Source organism: Idiotropiscis lumnitzeri, chromosome 10 (genome assembly GCF_059441095.1).
Source record: "Idiotropiscis lumnitzeri isolate Australia: NSW breed Sydney's pygmy pipehorse chromosome 10, RoL_Ilum_1.0, whole genome shotgun sequence".
Classification (NCBI taxonomy): domain Eukaryota; kingdom Metazoa; phylum Chordata; class Actinopteri; order Syngnathiformes; family Syngnathidae; genus Idiotropiscis; species Idiotropiscis lumnitzeri.
The window spans coordinates 3,503,087-3,527,381 of NC_142400.1; the positions used below are offsets into that span (position 1 = coordinate 3,503,087).

At 41.9% G+C, this 24,295-nt stretch overlaps 5 protein-coding genes across 9 annotated transcripts; 1 reads left to right on the top strand and 4 right to left on the bottom strand.

Moving 5' to 3' along the window:
- Nucleotides 1-131: 131 nt before the first annotated feature.
- mycbp (MYC binding protein) lies at nucleotides 132-2,287 on the top strand. Its single transcript, XM_088306663.1, has 5 exons — nucleotides 132-299; nucleotides 592-664; nucleotides 1,165-1,213; nucleotides 1,304-1,433; nucleotides 1,790-2,287. The coding sequence occupies exons 1-5, from the start codon at nucleotides 285-287 to the stop codon at nucleotides 1,832-1,834; spliced, it is 312 nt and encodes a 103-aa protein (XP_088162789.1). The 5' UTR covers nucleotides 132-284; the 3' UTR covers nucleotides 1,835-2,287.
- gja9a (gap junction protein alpha 9a) lies at nucleotides 2,235-5,090 on the bottom strand. The gene is given in 3 exon segments (XM_088306662.1): nucleotides 2,235-3,336; nucleotides 3,338-3,766; nucleotides 5,022-5,090. Coding segments are annotated over 3 exon segments (885 nt in total). The 5' UTR covers nucleotides 5,072-5,090; the 3' UTR covers nucleotides 2,235-2,930.
- Nucleotides 5,091-5,610: 520 nt separating this feature from the next.
- Nucleotides 5,611-11,481, bottom strand: rhbdl2 (rhomboid, veinlet-like 2 (Drosophila)). Of its 2 annotated transcripts, none has more exons than XM_088306661.1 (8): nucleotides 10,933-11,481; nucleotides 9,456-9,697; nucleotides 8,707-8,855; nucleotides 7,824-7,936; nucleotides 7,623-7,723; nucleotides 7,270-7,330; nucleotides 7,123-7,184; nucleotides 5,611-5,942 (listed from the first exon to the last, which is right to left on the bottom strand). In XM_088306661.1, exons 2-8 carry the CDS (start codon nucleotides 9,690-9,692, stop codon nucleotides 5,760-5,762), a joined length of 906 nt encoding a protein of 301 aa, XP_088162787.1. In that variant the 5' UTR covers nucleotides 9,693-9,697; nucleotides 10,933-11,481; the 3' UTR covers nucleotides 5,611-5,759. The 2 variants fall into 2 exon arrangements, with proteins under 2 accessions (XP_088162787.1, XP_088162786.1); XM_088306660.1 differs by having other exon boundaries at nucleotides 9,456-9,704; nucleotides 10,933-11,480.
- An 818-nt stretch (nucleotides 11,482-12,299) lies between these two features.
- On the bottom strand, nucleotides 12,300-18,099 carry akirin1 (akirin 1). The gene is made up of 5 exons (XM_088307213.1): nucleotides 17,722-18,099; nucleotides 13,535-13,681; nucleotides 13,194-13,322; nucleotides 12,985-13,056; nucleotides 12,300-12,860 (listed from the first exon to the last, which is right to left on the bottom strand). Exons 1-5 carry the CDS (start codon nucleotides 17,927-17,929, stop codon nucleotides 12,850-12,852), a joined length of 567 nt encoding a protein of 188 aa, XP_088163339.1. The 5' UTR covers nucleotides 17,930-18,099; the 3' UTR covers nucleotides 12,300-12,849.
- A 758-nt stretch (nucleotides 18,100-18,857) lies between these two features.
- cnr2 (cannabinoid receptor 2) lies at nucleotides 18,858-22,220 on the bottom strand. Of its 4 annotated transcripts, none has more exons than XM_088307125.1 (3): nucleotides 22,045-22,220; nucleotides 21,143-21,253; nucleotides 18,858-20,666 (listed from the first exon to the last, which is right to left on the bottom strand). In XM_088307125.1, the coding sequence occupies exons 2-3, from the start codon at nucleotides 21,210-21,212 to the stop codon at nucleotides 19,615-19,617; spliced, it is 1,122 nt and encodes a 373-aa protein (XP_088163251.1). In that variant the 5' UTR covers nucleotides 21,213-21,253; nucleotides 22,045-22,220; the 3' UTR covers nucleotides 18,858-19,614. The 4 variants fall into 4 exon arrangements, with proteins under 4 accessions (XP_088163251.1, XP_088163249.1, XP_088163250.1 ...); XM_088307123.1 differs by lacking the exon at nucleotides 22,045-22,220 and adding an exon at nucleotides 21,689-21,757; XM_088307124.1 differs by lacking the exon at nucleotides 22,045-22,220 and adding an exon at nucleotides 21,479-21,740.
- Between the last annotated feature and the right edge of the window lie 2,075 nt (nucleotides 22,221-24,295).

The window sequence follows — 24,295 nt, forward strand, 5'->3', positions numbered from 1 at the left end:
ATACGACTACAAGAACTTGAAAACATAGGTTGGAATAATGTTTAATTTTTTAAGTCACTGAAATAAAACACAGAAATATAAAACTAACAAAAAAAGAATTAAACTAAGCAATACAAATAATTTGTAAATAAATCTATTTCCGGTTTGCGTCGGAGGTTGTCCTTGCTGAGTCCAGACCAGCCTTAAACTACGGCGGAGAGTTTCGTTACTAAGCAGGACGAAAACAAAAAAAAAAACACAAGACACCGTATTTGTGTTGATAAAGTTCGACATTCTGCGTCAACATGTCACATTATAAGGTAAGTATATTTATTTAAACAGTTGAGGAGTTGTTATTAATACGCAAGTTAGTATCGGACGGACGGGTTAATAATGTTGCAATTAAGAGTCAGTCGCGCACCTGCACTTGTTACGATAAATGTGTTCGTTTGCCATCATTTGACAACAAAAGCAGTCGTTAAAATTATATCGTGTTTCAATTTTATGAAGAGCGCCAAAGTTCTGTTTTATGGCGAAGCCCACGTCTGTTCCGTTTTTGGTATTCATTTATTTACTTGTGATGTATTTTTATTTTTTTGACCACCCCAACAGGCCCCAGACCACAAGAGAGAGCAGTTTCGGAGATACTTGGAGAAAGCTGGTGTTGTTGACAGTCTGACCAGTGGTAAAATAACGATTGTTTAAATAAATAATGAAATAAATAGATTTCTTGGTGAGCCAATGTTCCAGAACACGTCCCGAAGCAGCGGCTGCCTGTTTTCAGAGCAGTCTGTCCAGCAAAAAAAAAAATCAGTACTCCTAAACTTTTCTTTTTTTATACTAATAACTGGTAGAACATGTATTTTCAAAGTTAAATATTTTGAACGTGACAAAATATTCAAAACAAATGCAACATATATAGTTCTTGTAAAACAAAAAAAAGGCTAGGCTGAGTACTGAGTTGGCGACTACTTAGCTAATTTGTTGGTTGTAAGTTAGCCATTTTATTACTTATTTAATTAGCTGAGTAAATGTGAGTTAGTTTATTACATAGTTGCTGATTATTAAACTAGCTACTCGTTGTGTTTCTGACGAGACATTTTCATGTACTTAAGGAAATTAACAGCTACTATGTGAGTAATGTTGCATGTTGTCCACAATTTAACACGTTTGTCTCTATTTCAGTTTTAGTAGCGCTGTATGAACAACCTGAGAAGCCGACCAATGCTCTGGAGTATCCTTATTGCTAAAATAAGCTAAGCTAAGCAAAGTGTTTTGTTCAGTATAAAGACCAATGCAGATCTCCTTTACCCAAACGGTCCAGATTTGTCAAGCAGCACCTTGGCACGGCTGGCCTTACAGAGGCTGATACGGAGGCCCTGCAGCAGGAAGTGGTGGACCTGAGGCAGAAGTGTGCCCGTCTGGAGGAAGAGAACCTAGACCTCAAAGCCAGAGTGAGCATTACAATTTTCCCAGCTTTCTATTTTCCACACACACACACACACACACAAAAACAAACATTCAACAGAAACTGTTCCCCATTGTTTGCGTTCCAAATCTGATTCAGAACATCTTGGAAATTGGTTTTTACATTCCAAGTATTTCCACATTTCAAGATTGCCACAATTTTCAGTTAAATTCACAAATTTTCAAAATAAAGTTTCTAAATTGAGATTTGTATGTATTTAGCTTGCTGGAGGTACCTCTCCAAATCTGCTATTAATTTTAATTGGATTGAATTTAAATTCATATGCTGTTTTTATTTTTTTCAATTGTTTTCCAGTAGTTAATGTTTGTCCCCTTCCACTAGCTGCAGCGCCACGAGCCGCCTGAAGACGCCGCTGTTGCGGAATAGACTTCAGCTCAACTCCAGGGGGCGTTGTTTAGCTTTCCGTTTTGATGTTTCGTTCGGTTTCTACTGCTTTAAAAAAAAAAGTGCCTCTCTCTATCGCCACATAAGTCATCTATAACTCACATTAAGGTGACACACCTTTGAGAATATTTAATGCCACTCATCACTACATGTAGTTATAATTGCAGAAAAAAACTGTTGATATGCTCAGGTTGTATTGTCACAGTCACTTAAATTTTGTCAATTTAAGCTTTTGTAATTAGAAATACAGCAGAACACTGCAGAGGAAACATCAAAATGAAAGTCATTTCCTTGTATAATTATAATACTGGTAACTATTCAATAAGTCGTGTATATTTTTGTCATGTTTTATTTAAATAGACAAGAGTAGAGGTTACATTTTGTCACGTTTCTGTGAGTTTATCTAAATGATTAAAACATGTTTTGCACATGCTACCCACTGGTTTACTTTGTTTGAAAAAAACTAAAACAAAATCACTACCACAACAGTATATAGAGTCTAGGGATTAATATTTAGTTTGACATGCCAGATTGTGAAAATTACTACTTTCCGTATAGCTGCATATGTAGGGTGGGACCAAGCTTGAGTCGGATAATGTGAAATGGCGAAACTAACTGTTGGAGTAAATTCTTTTTTTTTTCCGTAAAAATAATACATTTCGGACAAGTATTTGTGTTACTGTAACATTTGTATGCCAATGTTTCTTATTTGAGGGACGATCACGCTCAGAAGTTGATGCTAATTTCCCATTAGCATGTCAATGAGATTTTACATTGACTTTTAGCATTAGCACCGGTGATGTTCTTAAAACTGAGCATGTTTTTCAATAAAAGGTGTGTAATTATTTTGTTTTTGTGCTTAGTTTTACAGTAAACTCCAGATTGGTTGTCATTAAACAGTTGAAAGTATGCTAAGGTATGGCAGAATCGCAAATCACAAGCTTGCAGCGCGGGTGAGACATGGTCAACAGGAACTCTACGAGCACTTATTGCATCATTGGGTACGTGAATCGTTTTTTAAGATCAAAAGAATCCCAAATTGGAAGCTCAATTACATTCCGACGCTACTAGAGCCAGATTAGTCTCCTGGTGTTGACGCTATGGTGGCTTTTCGAAGCATTTGCGCGACAAGCTCTTCGTTGGTCCCATCTGGGTGGAAATCGTTGGTGTCGTCCATGTAAAACTTGAGGACTCCTCTCCTCACGACCTTGTAGGCAAGGTTTAGGATTTCTAGGACATTGAGGAGGAGGGACAGGGCGGCCATGAACTGCATAAAGACCATGAAGATGCTCTTCTCCGTAGGCTTGGACACGTAGCAGTCGACGGTTTCGGGGCAAGGATAACACTGACATTTGAACAGAGGGTACAACCGGATGCCATACAGGAAGTACTGCCCGGCCATGAATGCCACCTCCAAGGCGGAGCGGGTGAGCACCTGGGCTACGTAGGTGCGCAACAGCGCCCCCTTGAGGGGTGCTTTGTCACGGCGCTAGCCGCTTCAGCTCCAGCTCAAGTCGCTGCTTGGATTCATCCGACTCTGCTTGCTCCAGCTGTCTCCTGAGCGAGACCTTTCTGAGACGACGTGCTTTCTCCAGAGACCGAAGCCTGTAGAGGGCGTGGCCGGCGTAGACCAGCGAGGGGGATGCCACAGAGACCACCTGGAGCACCCAGAAGCGCACGAGGGACACGGGGAAAGCCAGGTCATAACAGGCGTTGCGACAGCCCGGCTGCTGCGTGTTGCACGCAAAGTGGTCCTGCTCGTCCGTCCACACGTCCTCGGCCGCCACGCCCAGCACCAGCATGCGGAACACGAGCAGCAGCGTCAGCCACATTTTCCCCACCATCGTGGAGTGCGCGTGCACCTCCTCCAAGACGCCGCCAAGAACGTTCCAGTCATCCATCTTGCCATTGTGACTGCGCAAAATTAAAACATGGGAGAAATTTTGCTGTGCAATGTCACGAATAAATTAAAATGCCAAATGTTTTAGCCTCAATAAGCATACACTTGCTGGCATACTGGCAAAAATCTAAACATTGATGAAAATATTAATACAAATTAAAACATGGTTAAGAATTAGAGAGTATTTGTGACCTAAGAGTGCAAAAAAAAAAACGTTCTAATAGATGTATCATCGTACTACTTAAATCTCTGCTAGCTGCTAGCCTGTGATAGGCAGCTGTTAATAAACTCGATAGCTACTAATTTGTTCGCAAGTTTTTTACTGGTTAGGCAATGGTAAGATGTTATTTTTATATTAACTAGCTAAAATATAACTGAGGTAACTAAGCATTAGCTATTAAGTCATTTTCTTTTAGCCTATAATCAGCTCTTACCTCCCTTTTAGTTCAAAACTAAGAGAGCAACCGGTTAGTAGGCCATGTTTGTTAGGTAGTAGGCTACTTAGCTAGAAAGCTTTCATTTTGTTGCTAAGGGAGTTACATAAATACTTATTTGCTATTGTAAAGCTTTGAAATAGTTTGTGATATAGCTCCTAGTAAATTTGTTAACTTAGATAATTCGGTTAGCAGCTAGCTAGATAGCATTGCTAATTTGTTAAGGAGCTACCAGGTTTTTATAGCTAGCTTACCACTAGTTTGTAAGACGGTCGTATTGTACTTATTTTGTCACTGTGTTAGCTGTTATTCAGCTAGTCAGCATGTAATTCAGATAGCTTCAAGTTTCATTAGCTAGTTAGTAATGTAGCTATTTGGTAATTAAATTAGTTTTCAACTAGTTAGTTGGCCAAAGCTGTTATTTAGTCAGATAGCTACTAGTTCATTCATTATAGTGCTAGTGAACCAGGTGTTAGTTCCTAAGTAAGATGGGAACTTGTTAGTAATCAAGTTAGTTTGCCATGTTAGTTTGCTGTTAGTTAGTTGCCGTAAAAAAAAACTCATTTTTGTTCGTTAATATAGCTATGTTTGTTCGTAAGACGTGTTAATTCATTAAATATTAACACTGGTAGCGACGAGTTTGTTTGTCAGCTGATAGAATACTAGTAACTAGTAACACAGCTATTTTATAAACAAGTTCATAGAAATTCTATATCATTTTTGTTTTTTACAAGATTCAAATTCATTTAGCTTTAATTTTTCTGAACCTCCTTAACAAAAAATAAATAAATCACTTGGTGTTCGTTTGTAATCAAGTAATAACAGTGTTATTTACCTTGCGGCGTGGACAGACTGCCGATGGTGACTTAAATCTCCGTGGGTCATGCGGTCCTCCCCACAAAAACAGTCTAGCAAAACAACAGTAAACAAACAAATTGGTCGGCATCACTTGACCTCCCGAGTGATGTGCATCGTTCGGTGTGCCGGACTGGCGACGCTGCTGTCCATTGGGAAACGTGCCAACAACATCAACGCCAGGAAGTCCATGAAATGTGCATTTAGGTCACGGCTTTATTGACCTTAGCGCAGTCACTGCAAATCTCGCATCATGACAACGAAGTGTGCGTGTGGGCACTTAAGACGAACACGATAACGTTATCTACAATCGCACTTCTCCTATACAGGACACGTGTAAATAACATGACGTGAATTGGTCTTTGTCGCACAAGGAAAAAATTATTACCAGCTCCCTCGTCAATACGTTTATTGTCCACACAGGCCCTGTTCAATCTATAGCGCTCTGCAATGCTAAAACCGATCGATGGCGTTTCAAAGCACTTTACCAACAACCTGTTTAAAAGAAATCTATGACCACTTCTTCATTCGCATGCTACTTTCTCAACACCAAATGATTAAGGCAAAAATTCATAGTATCACAGACTGACGCTTTTTAATGTGACAACATGAATTAAATGACAATAAAATACAAGATGTAAAACGGTAACGGCACCACGAGGCACTTATAGTATAAACCTTGAAACTCACTAAACTGAACAAATACTAAGCGGCAATGCTAGGACGCGGCGGGCGAGATGAAAATGTTGAAGATCACAGCAAAGAGGAAGAAGACGAGGTAGCCCACGATACACATCCAGAAGCGAGGGTCCTTCAGCAGCTTCTTGTTGTAGTCGCTAAAGAACACGTAGCCCACCGTCATGCCTGCCACGATCCCCCCGAAATGAGCCACGAACGACACCTGGCCGCCACAGGAAACTCGGAGTTAAACTTCCTTAATGCGCTTTTTACAAAGTATCAAGGATGCATTGGATAACTTAGTTAGTTACGTGGTTCGCTAGTTAGATTCTTTACTGAGTTAGTGAGATCACTGTTAGTAAATTACTGCGATAGCCATTTATCTGTTTGTTAGTTAGGTTTTAGTCAGCTCATTGGCTATTACTTCATTAGTTAGTCAGTTGGTTATGTACTCAATTAACTAATTAGTTATATTAGCATATTTTTTTAAATTTGGTACTTAGTCAACTCAAAACTAGTTAAACTGTAAAGTGAGCTATTTTTCTAACTAGCTGTTAGCCTATGACAGGGTTAGTTAGCAACTTGTTCATTAGCTAAATGCTGGTTAGTAATCTAGTTAAAGAGAAAATTAGCTACTCGGTTAGTAAACTAGCTAACAGTTAATTTTTATGTTTGTATGTTAGGGGAAACTCACTAGTTAAGCGGCTACTAGCTTGTTAGCTCATTGCTAAGTCGGTTACAGAGTTAACTAGGCAGCAGTTAATACATCAGATAGATATTAATTTGTTTGTTGGCAGTTGTGGGTATTGTTAATTAAGTTCAAATAATTTTATTCTTTTATGGTTAGCATGTTACTAGTTTGTTGGGTTGCTGTACGCATGTAAGCTAGTTAGTGACTGAATTAGTGATCCGCCAGGTGGGCTATAATCGCGTTACTACTATTCATTTACTTGGCTCCTTGTTTCTCAGTTCTCTGGGTTAATGAGTAATCTAGCTACAAATTAGTTTGTGAGCTTGCGATTGGTTGTTCATGAGATACCTAACTGATAGTTAAATAGCTACTAAATCGTTATTTGGTGAGTGAGACAGCTGCTTTTCTGGCAGTAGTAGTTAGCGATTCAGATAGTAGTTAGCTGCTTGGTCATATTATATGAACTAACTAACAAACAAACATTTTGCTAATTTTTGTTAAGATGGAAGACAACTCATCAATGGATAAGCTACAAGAAGCATGAAGCAAGTTGGAACATGATTGGCTCAATGTATGTACCACGGGAAAACGCTTATGAAGCATGTCAGATATTTAGCGGTGAGGTTACTGCACGCGCGACGCTAGAGGCGAGTACGTTGGATTTTTTTTTTTTTTTTTTTGTGTCAAACACTCAGCAAGCAGCCGCACGTACCTTCATACCGCCCTCGTCGCCGGCAAATCTTCTGTAGAAGGCGAAGCCAAAGTCCACGCCCACTGCAATACAAGATGCATCTCAATAGAAAAGAATAGAGTAGAAAAACTAGAGTAGCGCAAATTAAAATAGAAGATGTCTGCCTACCGATAATCACGATGACAAGGATGCGAAACACGCCGAGCAGAGGGATCATTTCCCGGAAATTCTGCAACAAGACATTTCAAAAGTGGATTCATTCAAAATTGACTTCTTTTTTGGGGTAATATTAAAAAAGATTTTGCCCTTTTAATTTTATTTATTGATTTTTTTTAATATCACAAACGTAATAATTAGCCTTTTTCTTATATTACAATTGTATACTCAGAGTATAAGCCTCTCGTCTCACTACCACTTAAAATCTTTTGTAAGATTATCATATTAAATTGAGACTATTTCACCTTTTCTTAGATAAACTGTTTCCTATTCATGTATTGCAATTTGACAACTTTATTGCTCACCACCACAGCGTTCATGAAGTAGCCTCCGATGAGGGCGTAGACCCCCCCGGACGCTCCCACCAGGGCGCTGAGGGGATCAAAGATGGAGCTCGCCAACGAGCCTGAGTGCATGTACACAGAGCAGACGTGTTGAAAATGATCTTTTAACATCTCCCTAGATAAAAATGTGCCACGAATGAATAAGGCTTGAGCGCTCCTCACCTGCCAAGACTCCAGCCAGGTAAACCATTCCCACTTCAAAGCCTTTATGGACCATCTCCAAGGGGATCCCAAGCAACAGTTGCATGAACAGGTTGCCCAAGATGTGCTCCACGCTTAATGGAATCAGTGGACCGTTAGTACATAGTACCGACTCTCCCTCCTCTCCTTCATCTGCTATGACAAGCAGAGAGCCCCCTGTTGCCGAGGAAACGGCCATGATTTGTAATGGATAAGTTTTTTTTTTTTACTTCTTCCTACTCCCTTTAGGACCCTCAGGACATTGTTTTTGGTATGGCAAATTTCTCTTTCACTTTTTTTTTTGACTGCATGTTTATTAAAATTGTTGAATTGATCTAATAGTGTATATAATATTTTAAAATTTGGAGCAAGAAGAGAAGTGAGAGAGAGAAAGAGAGAGAGAGACAGAGACAGTGTAAGAGAGAAAGAGAGAGAGAAAGAGAGCGAGCGAGAGAGAGACAGAGAGAGAGCGAGAGAGAAAGAGAGGAGAGAGAGAGACTGAGAGTCAGAGAGAGAGAGAGAGAGAGAGAAAGAGACAAAGAGAGAGTGAGAGAGAGGCAGAGACAGAGAGTGAGAGAGAAAGAGAGAAAGAGAGAGAGAGAGAGAGAGACAGAGAGTGAGAGAGAGAAAGAGAGAGAGAGAGAGGAGAGAGCGAGAGAGAGAGAAAGAGACAAAGAGAGAGAGAGAGAGAGGCAGAGACAGAGATAGATCTCTCCTCTAGAAAAGCAGCAGTGTTTTCACACTCTACTTCTCTTGAAGGTGAACTTCAAAGCTAAAGCAGCTTGCGTAGAGGTCAAGACACCATATGTTGCGCTGTTTGTTTTCCTTCTCCCTCTCTTTCCCACGTATATATGGCCGCACTCACCCGGCGTGGACAAACATGTAGGAGAGAAAGCGCCACGCTTCCTGTCTGTACTCGGCCCGGTAGGTGAGGCGGCTTTGCCAGATGCCTTCGTCAAGAGTCACCCACTGCTTCTGTGGCTTCCACACGGCGTAGTAGATGAATATGGACAGCTGGACACAAAAGGCAACATGCACAGTTAAGTTGAGCTCATTTTGTCCTTAGAACTTAAAAAAATGTTTCATTTTGGGGCGGGGGGAGACATTGATCCCGTCACTGAAGCACTTCCTGTGTGACTGATTAACATCTGCAATAGTCATCACAATTCCAGATAACATACTTTGGCATTAACTAAACATCTGTTAGTGGCATTAGGGTCCTTTGTCCAAGGACTTAATCAAAAATAACTGGCATTAACTTTTGGGGCACTCTCCCGTTGCACAGCGGGAGGGTGCGAGAGACATTTTCAGTGGTTAATTGGTTGACAAAGAATTTTATTTTTGTAATTTGGCAACGTGATAACTTTTCCACAAGCTTTTGTCCCCTATTGCCACTTTAATCTCGTAAAAGAAGTTTTTTTCCCAAATAAAATTAACGTGTTGTAATATTAAACACTATTTTGACCTTTTAGTGGCAAAGTGTTTTTGGGGAGGTCCCCGTTCTCTTTTGAGCTCATGCGATGACTCAGGAGTCACAAAGGAGGAAGGAAGTGACGCTCGAAGCCCAAATTTAGTTCCCGCGTTGAAGCCAACTCATCGTTTCAGATCTCGTACCTCTACAACACTGATGGCGATGATGAAGATGGGCGGCGGGCAGCAGTTTGCCCTCTGCAGGTAGATGCTGCGAGTGTCTTCCGGAAGCATCCACCTGGAGACGGTCTGCTGGAACTTCTCGCAGCATCCCAATTTCCGCCTCCCGTCGGGGAGGTCCTCGACCACCCGGGATTCCTCCTTCTCGACTTGGCGTTCCACAGGGAACGGCTCCTGCTGCTCCAGGTCCACGTCGCCCATCGCAGCTGTGTACTTGTGCGGCGGCAAAACATTAATTAGGGTTTGGCTGATTTAGCAGTCAATATTAATCATTTTAAATTGTGTTTTTTTGTTACACATTAACACATTACAACATAAGACAAGGATAAAGACATCCAAACACTCACATAAAATACTTTTTTTTTTTCAATAAGGAAAATTATACATGTTCTAATTTCTGAAAAACAATCAAAAATCATTTCAAAGGAATGGACATTTAAATTGAGATTATGAAAATAAAAATTCTTAAACTTGATATATTTCAGGAAAAAAATAATTATGACAAAAAAAGTCATCTGAAATTAAATTGAGATTATGTAAATAAGAATTCTTAAAAATTATATATTTCAGGAAAAAAAATAATTCAGAAAAAATATTTATGAAATCAAATTGATAATGCTATGTCCATCCAGTCATCAGAACCGCTAATAGTAAAAATACATGATTTACATCATACATTATGATTTTGTTTCCCACTTTTTTAATACAACTCTTGTACTGAATTTGTTTAGAGCAGTGATTCCCAACCAGTCGGCCAATTTCACTGAGTTTGTTCGAAATGAATTACAATGTACAATGCGTCTTTGCTCAACTATCTTTGCCGCTGTCATAAATGATAATGAATGAATGAATGAAATAAAACTGGTGATTTTTTAGTTCCGGTCGTGTCAAGCTCATTTTTGTTGCAGGCCACATCATAGTTGTGGTTCCCTTCAGCGAGCCATTATGACTGCAAAGCCAAATTATTGATTTCCACAGTAAAATCCGTACAATATCTCAACAATTAAAAAAGTGAAGACAATTAGCAATTTTGGGATTTAGCGAGAAACATTAATGCACATAATTGGCTTTGGTGGGCCACAAAAAAAATCATGTTGCGGGCCAGATATCGCCCCCGTGCCTTGAGTTTGACCCAGGTGTTTTCGCATGTACTTTGTTGTATTTTCAATGTAAAACCTGGGCCTTGGCTCAATAAAGACTTGCAAACACTGGTTTCGAGTGTGCGGACAGACTAAAAATGTCCAATGGGTGTGTGCATTGTTGCTCTCCTCGGGGAAAATCAAGCATGGAGTACTGTTCAAACGTTTTCTTGTTTTTGTTTTTTTTTTAAACCACACATCTAAATCTTGGGCGTTATCAAAACAGCTACAGACAAATTCAACACAACTGCAAATGCATTAAAAGACAGCAGAATGACTGTCATTTAAGTAGGCAAACTCACCTCAAACTTCAACGGGAAGAGAGCCGAGCATAAAATATCGGCTCGATACTTGATTAGGCTCAATGAGTGACAGCGTCAATCGTCCTTGGCTGAGTTTATTCCGTTTTTTGGGGGGAGGTTTTGTTTTCGCTCCGAATTAGCGAGCCTCGACGTTGCTAACCGGCGTTGCTGTCTTCCGTCTTCAATGAATATTGAAGGAGGAGGAGGGAAGAAAATGGCTCTTGGAGATAATTATAGTCCCCTGAGTTTTTTTCCCCCTTCCTTCCTCCAAGCGACTTAACAAACACAGCGCACGTAATTCGGAATATTTGACCGCCCCACTCCACAATTCCGAGCTAGCCAGGAGGAGGAGGGGCAGCTTCCTTACCTGTCTCTACCTGTTAGCTCCTGTTAGCTACCTGACGCTACCTGCCTGTTTAGCTCCCGCCTACGTGCCGCGCCCGGAAGCTGGCACGCGACGGCAAGGACCGATTTGCATACTTCATTAGACCGAACATGAAAAACAAACTTGAAAAACTTAAGCAGGAAATTAAAGTCACCGGGTTATGTGAATCCAACGTGATTTTATGGGATGTTGAGTTAATTCAGAACAAGGGACAAAAAGAACGCTTGTTGGTACGCTTGTGTGCCACATGGTGGTGCTAGAGTCAATATAATGCAACCCTCTCTTTGGCATAATATAGCCGACTAAAAGAAGGGACTGAAGTCGAAAGTCAAAACAAACTGCAGTGGTGAAGATTTTAGGCACATGAAAACGCACTGTCGTCGAAAAGTAAAAAAAATATATATATTTTTTAAATTTATCACATTTTTGTCTTCAATGACTTCATTTGCTGAATAGCAACTACATCGCGAGGAGTATAGTACATTAGTTTCAATGTTATACTTATAGAATCACTTTCTTGTCATTCTTTTTTATTATCAACTATTTTCAAATTCAAATGAAGGCTTGAGAAAATATTTTTAAAACGTCTTTTCTTTCTTGCATAATAAAAAATAATTCAGTATTTTGAAATTCATGAATCACAACGTTGTGGGCAACATTCAGTTTACTGGCAGAATTTTCACCTCGCAAGTTTTTTGGTCTAATACTCTTTCTGAAAGGATATTTTTTAGTTTAAATTTACAAAAGTCACAGATTCAGTATTCATTTTCACCTGTTATTTAAAAGAGTGTACACGACCTAAATCGTATAGTTGTATTCCATCATATTAAAGTTTGCCATCCATTTTGTCACCCAAAAGGGTTACTTCCTTGCTCAAAGACAGTTTACAACCACTATCAATAACAAACCGAAAGTGAACACAGTCCATTTAGAGAAGCATGTAATGTAAAATATATAAACAAATAACTCCAGAAAGAATCTCTTTGGCAGATTTAAATCACAGAACTTTTATTATTTTTTTTCAAAAGGGAGAAAAAAAAAAAAATCACACTCATGTTGGAGGAGAGTAAAGAGCGAGCAAGGAGGGATGACATGAGAGGAGTTAAATACAGCTGCTCACTCCAAAGAGCTTCTATCACGAGCCAAGAAGAACAAGCTTTGTAGTCTACAGCGCCAGGCCAGAGATTAGACACAGGGATCGGCTTCAGTCCACATTTTGAAACGGAGACAGCGAGAGCAAGAGATGAGAAACTAAAACAATAAAATAAAATAAAATGAAGACAAAGAACAGGAGGGAGGGCGTCGGCGACAGGGCAAAGGTCGTCTCTCAAGATTTCGTCGAGGTTTTGGCCAACAGCAACAGTTTTGGATAGAAAGCGGTTAAACCATGGCACTGTGTGTGTGTGCGTGCGTGTGTGTGCGCGTGTGTATGTAGATGGGGGGGTTAAAAAAAAAAAATAAGTGGCAGAGGGTCTTAGAAGAGCGGCCATCTTGTGCCTGAGGGAAGAAGCTGGGAACTCGTGGTGGTGCATTCAAGAGACATCTGAAAAAGAAGGAGAGGACAGTGAGTAAGCATGTTTTGAGGACTATTTTCAACAAACTACAGAGCAAAATGCATCGTAAAAAACTAAAGTATGTTTAACACATGAACATGTTGGCGTACTTACAACTAGCAGGCCGGGCGCCATATCTTCGCATGATCTGATCTTGTGTGAATTTCACAAAGGATTCGTATTGTTCTGCGGAAAAAAGACCAAGGCCAAATGGGTAACTCTCGATTGACCGATCACAGAACGTGGTTCCAAAAAAAAAAAATGGATTTTTTTTTTTCCTTAAAAGTTAAGTGTAGCCCATAGAATGTGATTGTCATGTTCACCTGAGAGTTTTGTGTTGAGGATCTGTTCGTACTCCTCGCGGATCTTCTCCTCATGGTCTTTGAGCAAGCGCTCGCACAGGTAGCTCACTTGCTTCAGCGTAAATGAGGGCTGGTCCCGTCTTGAGGCGCCTGGCGAAACAAAACAACAAAAATAATTACCCATGTATTGTGTGCAAACTAGCAATTACCACAACTGTTGCGACAATTAGCCCAGTCATCTGCACGTTCTTGGAGAGCCACCAATCAAGTAGTTCGCCGGTTCTGACAGTGCCACGACAACAGTGCTCACATCGGACTTAATGGCGGGACTCGTACGCGCTGGGCCGGACGTCTTGACCTACCTGGTGGGGAGCTGGGTGCGTGCAGGGATGAAGAAGGGCTGGCGACGTCAGAGGATCCGCAAGCCTCCGTCTGGTTGAAGGCCCCATCCAGCTGCCGCCTCCTCTGGATCCTGCTGTACTCCTGGCGCAGGTTTTGGAAGATCTGCTCTGTAGAACGACAACCAAAAACACACGTCCAATTACTGATAATGACGACGACAGTATATTTATGTCATCGCGTCAAGCATCTGGGGACTCCACAAGCAGATGTGTCCTGACTGCGAAGATATTTCGACAGGATCTAAAACGGCCATGTTGTCCTTTATGGCCTGGTGATGCGCAACTGCAGATTTGACCTGCTAATATCGCGTGGTGCGTCACATCACACTTTAAGGGTTCAAAGTTCAGGGAAAGCTCCTTTAAAACTAACAAGCTGATAAGAAAATGTGATCGGGTTATCTAAAAAAGCCCCTTTCACATCGCCTGGAAATTTTTACTGGCTCTCAGTGCACATAAAAGAAGAAAATAATTTTCCAAGTTTGCAGGACGTCATTTTAATTGAGTTTAAATCTATTTTGCGTGGAGATTTTTTTTTTTATCTTAGGTTCTTGGTGTATTTTATTTTAGCTGTAAGTCCAATGCTGTCCATCATCTGTTGACAGGCGCGGGGGAGGAATTTGAGGGAGTAACGTGTACCAAAAGTAGTCACGTGACTGGCTACCAATGTGTGTGTGTGTGGGGGGGGGGGGGGGGGCAAGCAGTTTGACGGCATCCTCATCAGTAGTATCAACTCAACTCTGGCGTGTTGCGCAGTAACAATGGCCAGGCTGAGCAATCAATCACAGACACTTCCTTCCGGGAGTTGGGGGGGGGACATGGCGAAGGGTCCCGAGCTAAAAGGCTCAGACGCTGACAAAACAATGAAGCACACCCGAGATCCAGCACATAGATTGGACGTGCTGTGAAAACTGTGTGTGTGTTTGTAGAAAGGTGAGCGCACTGAAGCGTATGATGGCTCAGTTCAAGTTACAGTAGATGAACAAAAGGCGACCATTTGCTTCAAGGGCTGCACTCTTTTTGGACCAATGCTGCATTCCAGGAAACTAGGACACGTCTCCGTCAGAAAAAGGGCAATGGAACATCGTTTGTTTGTTGTTTTTGTTAGCGCTGGATATTCTGCCGCTGTCATTTGTCATTTTCAGATTAAACCTTCGTGTTATTGTTAGCATTCTCGGAAACTGGCCAACTTCTAGCGCAAGAAAAAGTGCAAATGTAACGCCGTGTTGTTTTGAAATGCGTTATTGGGATAAAATGGCGGTTGTTGAGAACTGTTTTATGAAAACGCATAAGCTACGCACTACAGACTGCAATACAAAAAATGTTTTTCTCGCTCGCTAAAATTTGTTGGCTAATGTCTCTGGTCATTTCTACACTCAACTGGGAAATTTTGCCATCAGATAACGGGCAACGGAATACTGATGTTTTACAATTTAGCGGGGTGACGTTTGTAAACCCCCTGTCCCCACCACCACCCCAAAAAAAAACAAAAAACGTCCGACTGCCTGACTAATTGGCCACGAGTGGGTGGAGCTTTGTGACAGCTGATATTTAGCTCAACACAAAAAGACTCTTAAGACAAAATTCCGTTCGACGGTCCTGGCTTGTTACCGCCAAGTCCCATGAGGGCCATTTTTGTAAGACTGATACCTGCTGTGCCGAGTTCACGTTTGCAGCTGCCGCGCTGTAATTTAGACAGCCGGGGGTCGAGAGTTTTGTTCCTTCAGCGATTGGGGGGGGGGGGGCGTGTTGCACCAACTGCTAACTGGTGAACCAAGTATGTTTAACAGTATTTGTATCTGATGAGATGCATTGAAATGTGAGCATTTCCAAACCCACGGGAGCGCTGGAGCCTATCTGAGCTGACTTTGAAATGATTGCCAGCCATTCACTGGAAACATTATACAAAAAACTATTCACAAGTTTGAGTCCTTAATTACCCGAAGAAACTGAATGTGGGAAGAGTTTCCAGCAAAGCCACAGCAGAAACATGAGCCCGGATTCAAACATTTAACCTCTGAACTGTGAGACGGCAGTGCCTACCACTCCCGCACCGTATCTCCTAAAGACGAAATATAAACCATTTCAAACACTTTTGCCTACAAGGAGAACGTCGCAGATTCCGTCTTCCTGCCGCGTATTAATCTTTGAGTAAAAAACGACTAAGTGCAGATTTGCATGGAAATGAAGTAAACCTTTCTAGGCAGATAAACAAAACGTCCAACCACAAATGACACACTTGTCCCTGAGCAGAAGTACATGATGTATTTGTCAGAAAACAGCTGCCTCCGTGGTGTGTGTGTGTGTGTGTGTGTGTGTTTCCTCAAGCTTGACTAGCATGCGGTGTAATAGATAAGCACCACTCCCAGTGTCGGCCTTCATGCACGTGCTCGACCACGTCCCAACTGCGCCAGTTCCAAATGAAACATGGCTTTTTCTTTGGCTTTTTCTCATTCCGATGTTACATGAGAACAGGAAATAGAACATATGCGCGTCTGTGGGGTACAAAATGGCTGACGCTACGATAATGGGATAACGGGTAGGCGTTCGCTTTCATTTGGAAGAGACTGCCCTCCCAGGAGACGCAATACTCTCGTTCTATATGCCTTTTTATTTTTAAACATTTTACAGCAGTTGACTAGTAGGAATGTTTAAATGTTTGGTTAATAAATAATGTATTTAAAATAAAAATAAATACATCAAACATTGCGATAATCCAATGTAAATTTTCCACGAAAAATAAGGACGCGCTAGGAAAAAATTAACAAATAAGGTGCCAAATGGCAAGTATGCGAGGTTGTCGCCATATACTTCTCCATTCTGCTCTGGCTTGCATTTCTGCGCAACTCTTTTTCTTCCGACATGGTCTGAACGTTGACAACCGTTTTGAAGTTTCACATAGGAAAGGTGAAGCGAGGACCTATTCAAAGCAACTGTTTGACCGAATGCCATGAAATCTGGTGGATGTATTTATCATAACAGAGCACACAAAAAAAAACATCTAAATGCTCCATGGCAGAAACTGAACAGGATGTTGGCCTGTCTCATTTGACGCAGTTGTGTGCAAATTCCAGAGCTAAAGATATCAGGCAAGGCAAAAGACTACTTGAATATCATTTGTGGTTTAAGCAAATGTGAGAGTGTAGAATTAAGTCAAATCAAGATTTAAACATATCTACATGGGGAGCCGGTCTAATTTCCATTGTGAGGCCACTCCAGAGTGTTGGAACACAAATAGACACAACCTTATAACCTCATTTTTTTTTTTTTTTTTAACTCTCAGAGTGACCAAAAGACCAGAATGTTCTAAGCGGAAGCCTCAAGATGAATTCATTGGTGAGTGGATCATTTCTTGTGGCACACCATTGTGCTACGGTGCAGTGGTCGGGAATCACTGTGCCAGACAGAGAGGATGCAAAATTCCGAATCTTTTTCCACCTACGCCACAGACCAAGGGTGGAGCGTGGCTGTCAAAGTTGGTCGACCATCGAGAGGATTCGCCATGCTGATGATGGGTCTCTTCTTTCACCGTTTATAGCTTTAAATTCCTACCTCTGCATCTCGGCTTATCGAAGAGCAGGGTGAGGGTGAGGCAGAGGCATCAAGGAAATGAACAATGGCCTCCCACCCTCAGGAGGAAAGAGGAATAATGGAAGCACCCCCCCACCACCACCTCATTCCAAGATGATTGTGCCAGCTTCTAATTAGCAGTCTGCAATCCTGATTAGCCTGGCATCATTCGCACAACCTTTACCTGCCATTTTGCAACATCTTATATGACGACGACGCATGAGCTTCAACATCACGGCTACGGAAGGAAAACGTGATGGCCACATTAATAAACAAAAAATGTTCAACTTCGAATTCAGCGTTTGAAGAGAACAAAACGAATTCGATTTCACGGTGACGCACTTTAGAGAGAACACCATTAACGACACTTTTCAAATGAACACGTTAAAAAAAATATAGGTCATAAATCAACAAAAAGTCAACGACGACATTCCCCTCGCGGATGTTAGCCTAGCGAGCTAAGGGTTAGCTTCCAACCCCCATTCAAGCTAACCACTCCACCCAAATCCCCTCCTCCCCATGACACCCACCCCAGAAAAGACACACACACAAAAAAGAAACCAGGCAGTATTAAACCGTACCTGGCGTGAGTCTGTTCTCGCCTGCCATGCTCTGCGGTGAGATGGAGTGCGTCGGGCCGTCGATGGCGGCGCGGAGGTTGTTGCATCTTTGCGGGGACGGTGTGCCGGGAGTCCCCGGTAGGGGGTTGCACCGTCTCCGCTTGGGAGACTGAGGACTGAGGAGGGCCTCGAACTCCATCGAGCGCTTTAGCGTCGCCCCGCAGGCCATCGTCGGCGGAAAAAAATTGAACGTCAAACCAAAAGAAACAAAATTCAATGAGCGTTGAAGCCGGTGCCGGGCGTCCTTTTCCGGGCTTCGGGGCGTCCGACTTCCTTCCCACGACAACGGCTTTTTTCCCTCTTTGAGAGCCAAGAGCCGACTGAGCCTGCTGAGTTTTTCAAACGTCACAATGGAGGAGCGTACCAATGAGCAACAGAGAGAGGGGGGTTGTCGTAATGTGTCAAATTCTTGATTGCTGTCCTTTATTTTCCACCGGTATATTTAATTTATACGTTGTCCTATTTGGTTCTATTATGCCATTGTGAAATTAACATTTTGTTATGAGTTTTAACTACAGTTTTCATGAAGTTCTTCTTCATAATTTCCCCTGCGATTAGCGTAATGGTTTGAGTTTAACTCAAAACGAAGTCGCTGGCTCAAGGTGGAGGTGGTCAGGTAAATAGCTGCTAACAGAAGCTAAACGCCAACTTATTACGGGTATTAACCTTTTCCCCTTGTCTAAATGTGTATAAATATATATTCGCTTCAATTTTAATATCAACCTGACGCCTTTAAATAGCCACCACCCTCAAACTCCCCATTAAATACGTCATCTCACGGCAGATTTTAAATCATGAAACAAAACAAAAAAAAACACTAAACATGTTATAAGCAACATTGTATAGAAGGGAAATAATTAAGCCTAGTTGGTAATTTTTCTTGACGGTAAGTCAGGTTACATGACATTTACGTTTGCATTTGGTTGGTAAAATTACTGCGTGCATGTCATGTTTTCTTAGATTTGCTTCTAACAGGCAAATGCAGTAAGCAACTTCTGTGCTGTGGTTATCATCACACTTTCCCCCTTCCTGCAGCAGCATCACAAGAAAAAAAATATTTTTAAAAAAGCAAAAGCCACAAGGTAGTCACACACAAATTTAATGGTTGGGGACCAAGGGGTTGAAGTCTGCAACTTGTGGTGCTAATGTCCTGACTTCTCTCTATTACTGGCACACATCAGTGTCAATGGGAGCTTTTAACAGTAGCCCAGCCCCTCCCTTATTACAACAAAGAATGTTCGAGTCGTGTATTGCCCTCAGCCTCCCATCCCCAGCAGCCTTTTCTTCCTGGCATGTGCCCCATTTAAATCTCTCTCAGCGCAGCGGCCTTTGTGGAGGCCCGACATTTATGTGCCGTTAGCATAGGCGCCACCCCACCAAAATACACGCAGCACACCCCCAAGCTCCTGTAGGGCCGTACACACACAAAATTTCCTACCTAAAATAAACATTGTGCCACAAATGTACACGACTACAATGATGAATTCTTACATAGCAATAACTTAATGGCAGTAATCTCTTAATCATAACGTTGAATCTGCTCCATTTTACGGCAGCCAGAATCAGTTTTTGAGCCAGAAGACACAGAAAGAGAATCAACCTTGTTCCTTTGTCTGCGGGAGAGTAATCCCCACCCTCACCCCTATCTTCAGTCTCAACTTCTGTAAACATCTACATTATATGGATTTTTTTTATTCTTAAACCCCAAGCAGATCTTGCCCCAAAGTTCATCCGTACCGCAGTACTCTTATTTTTCTTTGTTTAAAATTGCAGTAGTGTAATTTTTTTCTCCCAGAGTAGTTTATTATTTGCTAACAACTACCAAGCTTTGCCTTTTAGTGTCCTAATATCCAGCTAGTGCTTGTCTATTCTCTCCAAAACGGAGCAAAATTGAGAGCTTCCGCCCATTTCTAGGGTGGGACAGTTCTCTATTGGTGGTCTTGGGTCCGAATCCCCGGAAATTGCCTTTTTACACCCGCCGGCCTGGCTGAGGACCTTGAGCTGGTGCCGCAGCGCTAGTCGTAGCTCCCGGCAGCGCAGGGCGTATAGTAGCGGGTTGACGGCCGAGTTGAGGAGACACAGGGTGCTACAGAAGGCGAAGGCCCTCTGCTGGGTGCAGGTCAGCACCACGGCCACGTCGGCCAGCATGAAGGAGAGCGCCGGAAGCCAGCAGCCCACCAGGGTGAGCAGGATCAGGCCGAAGGTGCGCGCCAGCCGAATGTCCAACCTCATGCGGGCGTGGCCTGCCCCCGCCGCCCCCTGGAGGTTGCTCATGGAGACCTCGTGACAGTGGGCTTTCCACAGGATCAGGACGTAAGCGGCCAGGATAAGCGCCAGGAGGACCAGGATGAAGCTGGTCCAGCAGGCCAGGTAGCCCCGACTGATGTAGGGGAAGAGGCGGGAGCAAGGGGACGCCAATCCGGTGGGGCACGTCCAGCCCATCAGCGGCAATGACGAGATGAAGACGCTCGCGCTCCAGAGGGCGAGGAGCCCCAGTAGAGCTCGGCGGCGGGTCAGCAGCGCCTTGTAGCTGGACGGCCGGTGCATGCACAGATAGCGATCGAGGGCGGTCAGCAGGAGGCTGCCCACCGAGGTGGTGAAGGCCATGGTGACGCCGCCAAGCTTGAAGAGGTAGGCGGTAGGGCCGTCGCTGCGGCGGAACAGGTGGAAATCCAGGAAGCTGGTGGTGAAGAAGCAGCCGGCGAAGACGTCGGCCAGCGCCAGGTTGCCGATGAAGAGGTAGGAGGGACGCTGGCGCAGCGAGGTGGTCGCTGCGATCAAGCCGAGGATGACGGCGTTCTCCAGCAGCGTGATGGGCCCGGCCAGGAAACAGATGCAGCCGATTGCCGACTTTTCCGCGGCGATCAGCACCATGTAGCATTCCAGGTTCTCGCAGGACCTGTTGACTGGGACAAAGTTTTCAGTGTGGATCGAAATGAAACCGAGAAGGGCAATGGATCTGCTTATCAGTCCTTTGAAGGAGTGTGACATTCTAAACACATTGACAGAGAAGATTTGGCTAATTTTTCATGTGCGCAGCCACGCAAGCCACATCCTCTGCTCTGCTCCTCATCACGCAAATGCGTGTTCTTCACAAATGCAACACCATGATTAAAAATCCTTTCCAATGGTATACGATTTTGTATTTATTTTCTTTCCAATAAAAACTGATCCACCAAACAAAAATGTCCCAACTACTTTTTTCCCATAGCAGAGATGAGACTTGAGTCAAAGACTTAACTTGAGACATGATAAATTGGCAAATACAGTGAACGAACTTTCCAGACCGACCCACAATAGGTGATATTTCAGTCCAGGGTGCACTCTCCCTCTCACGCTAAAGTCAGCTGAGAAAAATTTCCGCTCACCCATCATACCTTACCTATAGAAGCTGACATGTTTTCCTCGACTAGGGTTGGTCCTAAAGAAGCGGGAACCTCCCCTTCCTCCATTTTAGCCTTTGAAGCTTTGCGACCTGATTGCCTTCGTATTTCTTTAGAACAAACAGAGAAAACACAAATTCAACTCAACTTTGTTTCTGCAGCTCTTTAACAACGGCAGCTGTAACAAAGTGCAGACAAGGACATCAAGACTTTCTTTTTAATGACGTGACATTTTCATCAGTTCAGATGAAGAATTTTCCAAAATGGCTGCCATCAATTGAATTATTCTGGCGCCACACATCAATTGTTTTGGTATGACCGGTTAAGAATATTACCTGTAGTGTCAAAAATATGCTTTTAGCATGACTAAAGTTTGACTCTGGAATGGATTATTTCAAATGGGGAATAAAATACGTTTTTGAGAAAATCGTCCCTTGCCCTAGCTCGTTTTGTGTTTGATATTATTGGTTTGGCTACCACGACAATAAAACAAGGGAAAGGTAATCACGTTATGACTGCCATCTATAATGAGCCAAATGTCAAACCTCACGGACGCCAACCAGCACAACCTTTTCCACTCCGACAGCAATTAAGGGTGGGCGCTTCCTGCTGAGGGAGTCGAGGGGGGAGGGGCCAACAACAATAATAAGCAGAAAATGTAATTACACGTCCTCTCGGTCAATATTGAACTTAGACCTGTGAGGGAACATTGACATTTTTAAGGCAAAGTGTAAAGTCATTTGGAGCTCAAAGCAAACAGATAAAATGATCATTATCCATCTGAACAGATAGAGACTCGAACATGGTGGCCATGGAGAGAATGGCTTAGATGTATTTTTAAAACATGTCTTTATTTTATATATCGTACAAAAACAAACGAGATTCAAGTCACCAAACTCACATTTTGGTCTATTTCTCAAAAGGCTGCAGTTCCGTTCCTGGCAATGAGGATGCGCAAGGCTTCCCCCTGGTGGACGCATGAGGTAATCTGCTTGTCGTCAGAAAGTGAAGGTCAGTCAGCTTTTATCAATCCTTTTCCCCTATATGCAATCAATAGATTGAACTAGTGTAAGAGGATTGGGCCGGAGTATTAAATATTGCACATAATTAATGGGAGTGGCCCATTAGAGTCGTATTTTTAGGAACAATAAATCCATTCTAGAACAAGGTACCTGTTTTTAAGAAAGGTCTTAAATAAATTCACATATAACGTGTTAAAACACATTTGACTTTTTATGGATTTAAATATATATATATAAAATATAGATAAATAACACTAAGGTATAGAAGTTAAAAATATATTTATAAAATATACAGTAGATGCTAAAATAATGAAACTGGGATAAGAACATTGTGATATCTATATAACATTAAATAAAATGTCAAAATAAAGATATACAACATAAATTCAACTATAGTATTCATCCATGAAACATGTATAAATATACTAAAATATCAAAACAATCTATTTGGAACGTATCAAAGGGAAATATAATTGAACACAGAAAATACAAAACAAAATCCAAATAAATATATTAAAATATCACATCAATAACGTATATAAGATTCAACTAATGTATTTAAAACAATGTAAACAATTCTTAAATATCAAAGTATCATGTGTATTAATAATCTCTCTTATCAGGAATCAAGGAAACTTAAATATAAAGACCATACTACAAATACAAATCAGTTGTTTCAATATAATTTTAAATTGATGATGAATCTGCGTATGGAGGAAAAGAAAAACAAGAATGCAGAAGTGCTCTAGTTTTGGGGGAAGTCGATTTTTGCTCACTTCCCATCAAAAGAAAACCCCCACTGCGCATCCCCATTCCATAGCAGAACTGTGACATTGAGTCACAGTTTCCACACGCAACTTCACTCAGCAGAAAGTCGTCATCGCACAAGGATGAAGACTCGTAAAAATATGACATCAGCATACGGAACAATTTTTGTGAGAAGAAGCTCACATGGGCTTACCTGTTGCTGTTTGGTGTGCCACTTTCAGCAGTGTGAGCGCAAGAGTTGGGCGAGGGAGGAGAGCAAATGAGAACAAGTGAGAGTGGGGAGGGAGCAAATGATGATGGGATGAAATGATGCAAGGAAGCGTCGGCTTGAGGGCGATAAATGTATTCTGGTGTTGCTATTCAACTCAAATGGAACCTTGTACTGCAACATTGAGCAAAGAATTGAAGAAAACAGAGATTCTGTAAAATTGCAACGCTACAGAAAACCTCTTGTGCTCTTCCTGAAACATCTTCAAAAGATGGCGTCAAAGCACTATATAATACGAAAGAAGTACAGTACAGCGGACTACTGTAATTAGCCATTACTGTAAAAGAAATTATTTGCTGGGCATTGACAAATGCGACAGAAGTGAGCGTCACTGTCAGGTATTTAAAGTTCACACCCACATCCTTCCCGGCACGCTTTGGAGGCGGGAAGCACAGCAGGTCGACTTTGTTTCTTCCTTCTGGGGAAGTTGGGTCCATTTGCACAGAACAGCGATACACACAAAGTGGGAAACCGCTAACTTGTACAGGTTGCGTTAAAAGGAGGCTGCAGTCGGGGGGTTTGGTTACGTCACCAAGTGACCTGCTGCCTGTATGGATTGTGTCTTATTATAGTGCAGCCACATATGGCTCCCACCTACCTTCGTGATTGCTTTCTAGTCACTCTCATTAATTGGAAATATGTGTCCAGGACAGATGAGCAACACTCATTTGCATCTAAGCATCTTAAGTTTGAGAGAAATTTTTGCAAATTCTCTGAAATTTAAAAAAAAAAAAAAACTCACCAGTTTTCAACCACATGATCGCGAGCCTCCTTGGATAAAATTTGCCCCTCTAGAAGTTAGCCTGCTCCCTCTAGTGGTATGTGAAAGAATTGCTGAATTAAATGTAAATGTGCGTTTGAAAGCGGCTTCGATTTTTTAAAAATTCAGTACAATACATCTACACACTAAATAATTTTAAAATGTCTATTTATTTATTTTTTAAATCTTTTATATGCACTACTTTTGAATGTAACCCTTACTCTGATCAACAGCAAATTTTAATCAAAGATGGATTTATGTGTGCCTAAGCATCGTGTTCATGCAGATTTAAAAAAAATCTTCCCTTATTTTAGCATATCAGGCTTTTGAGATA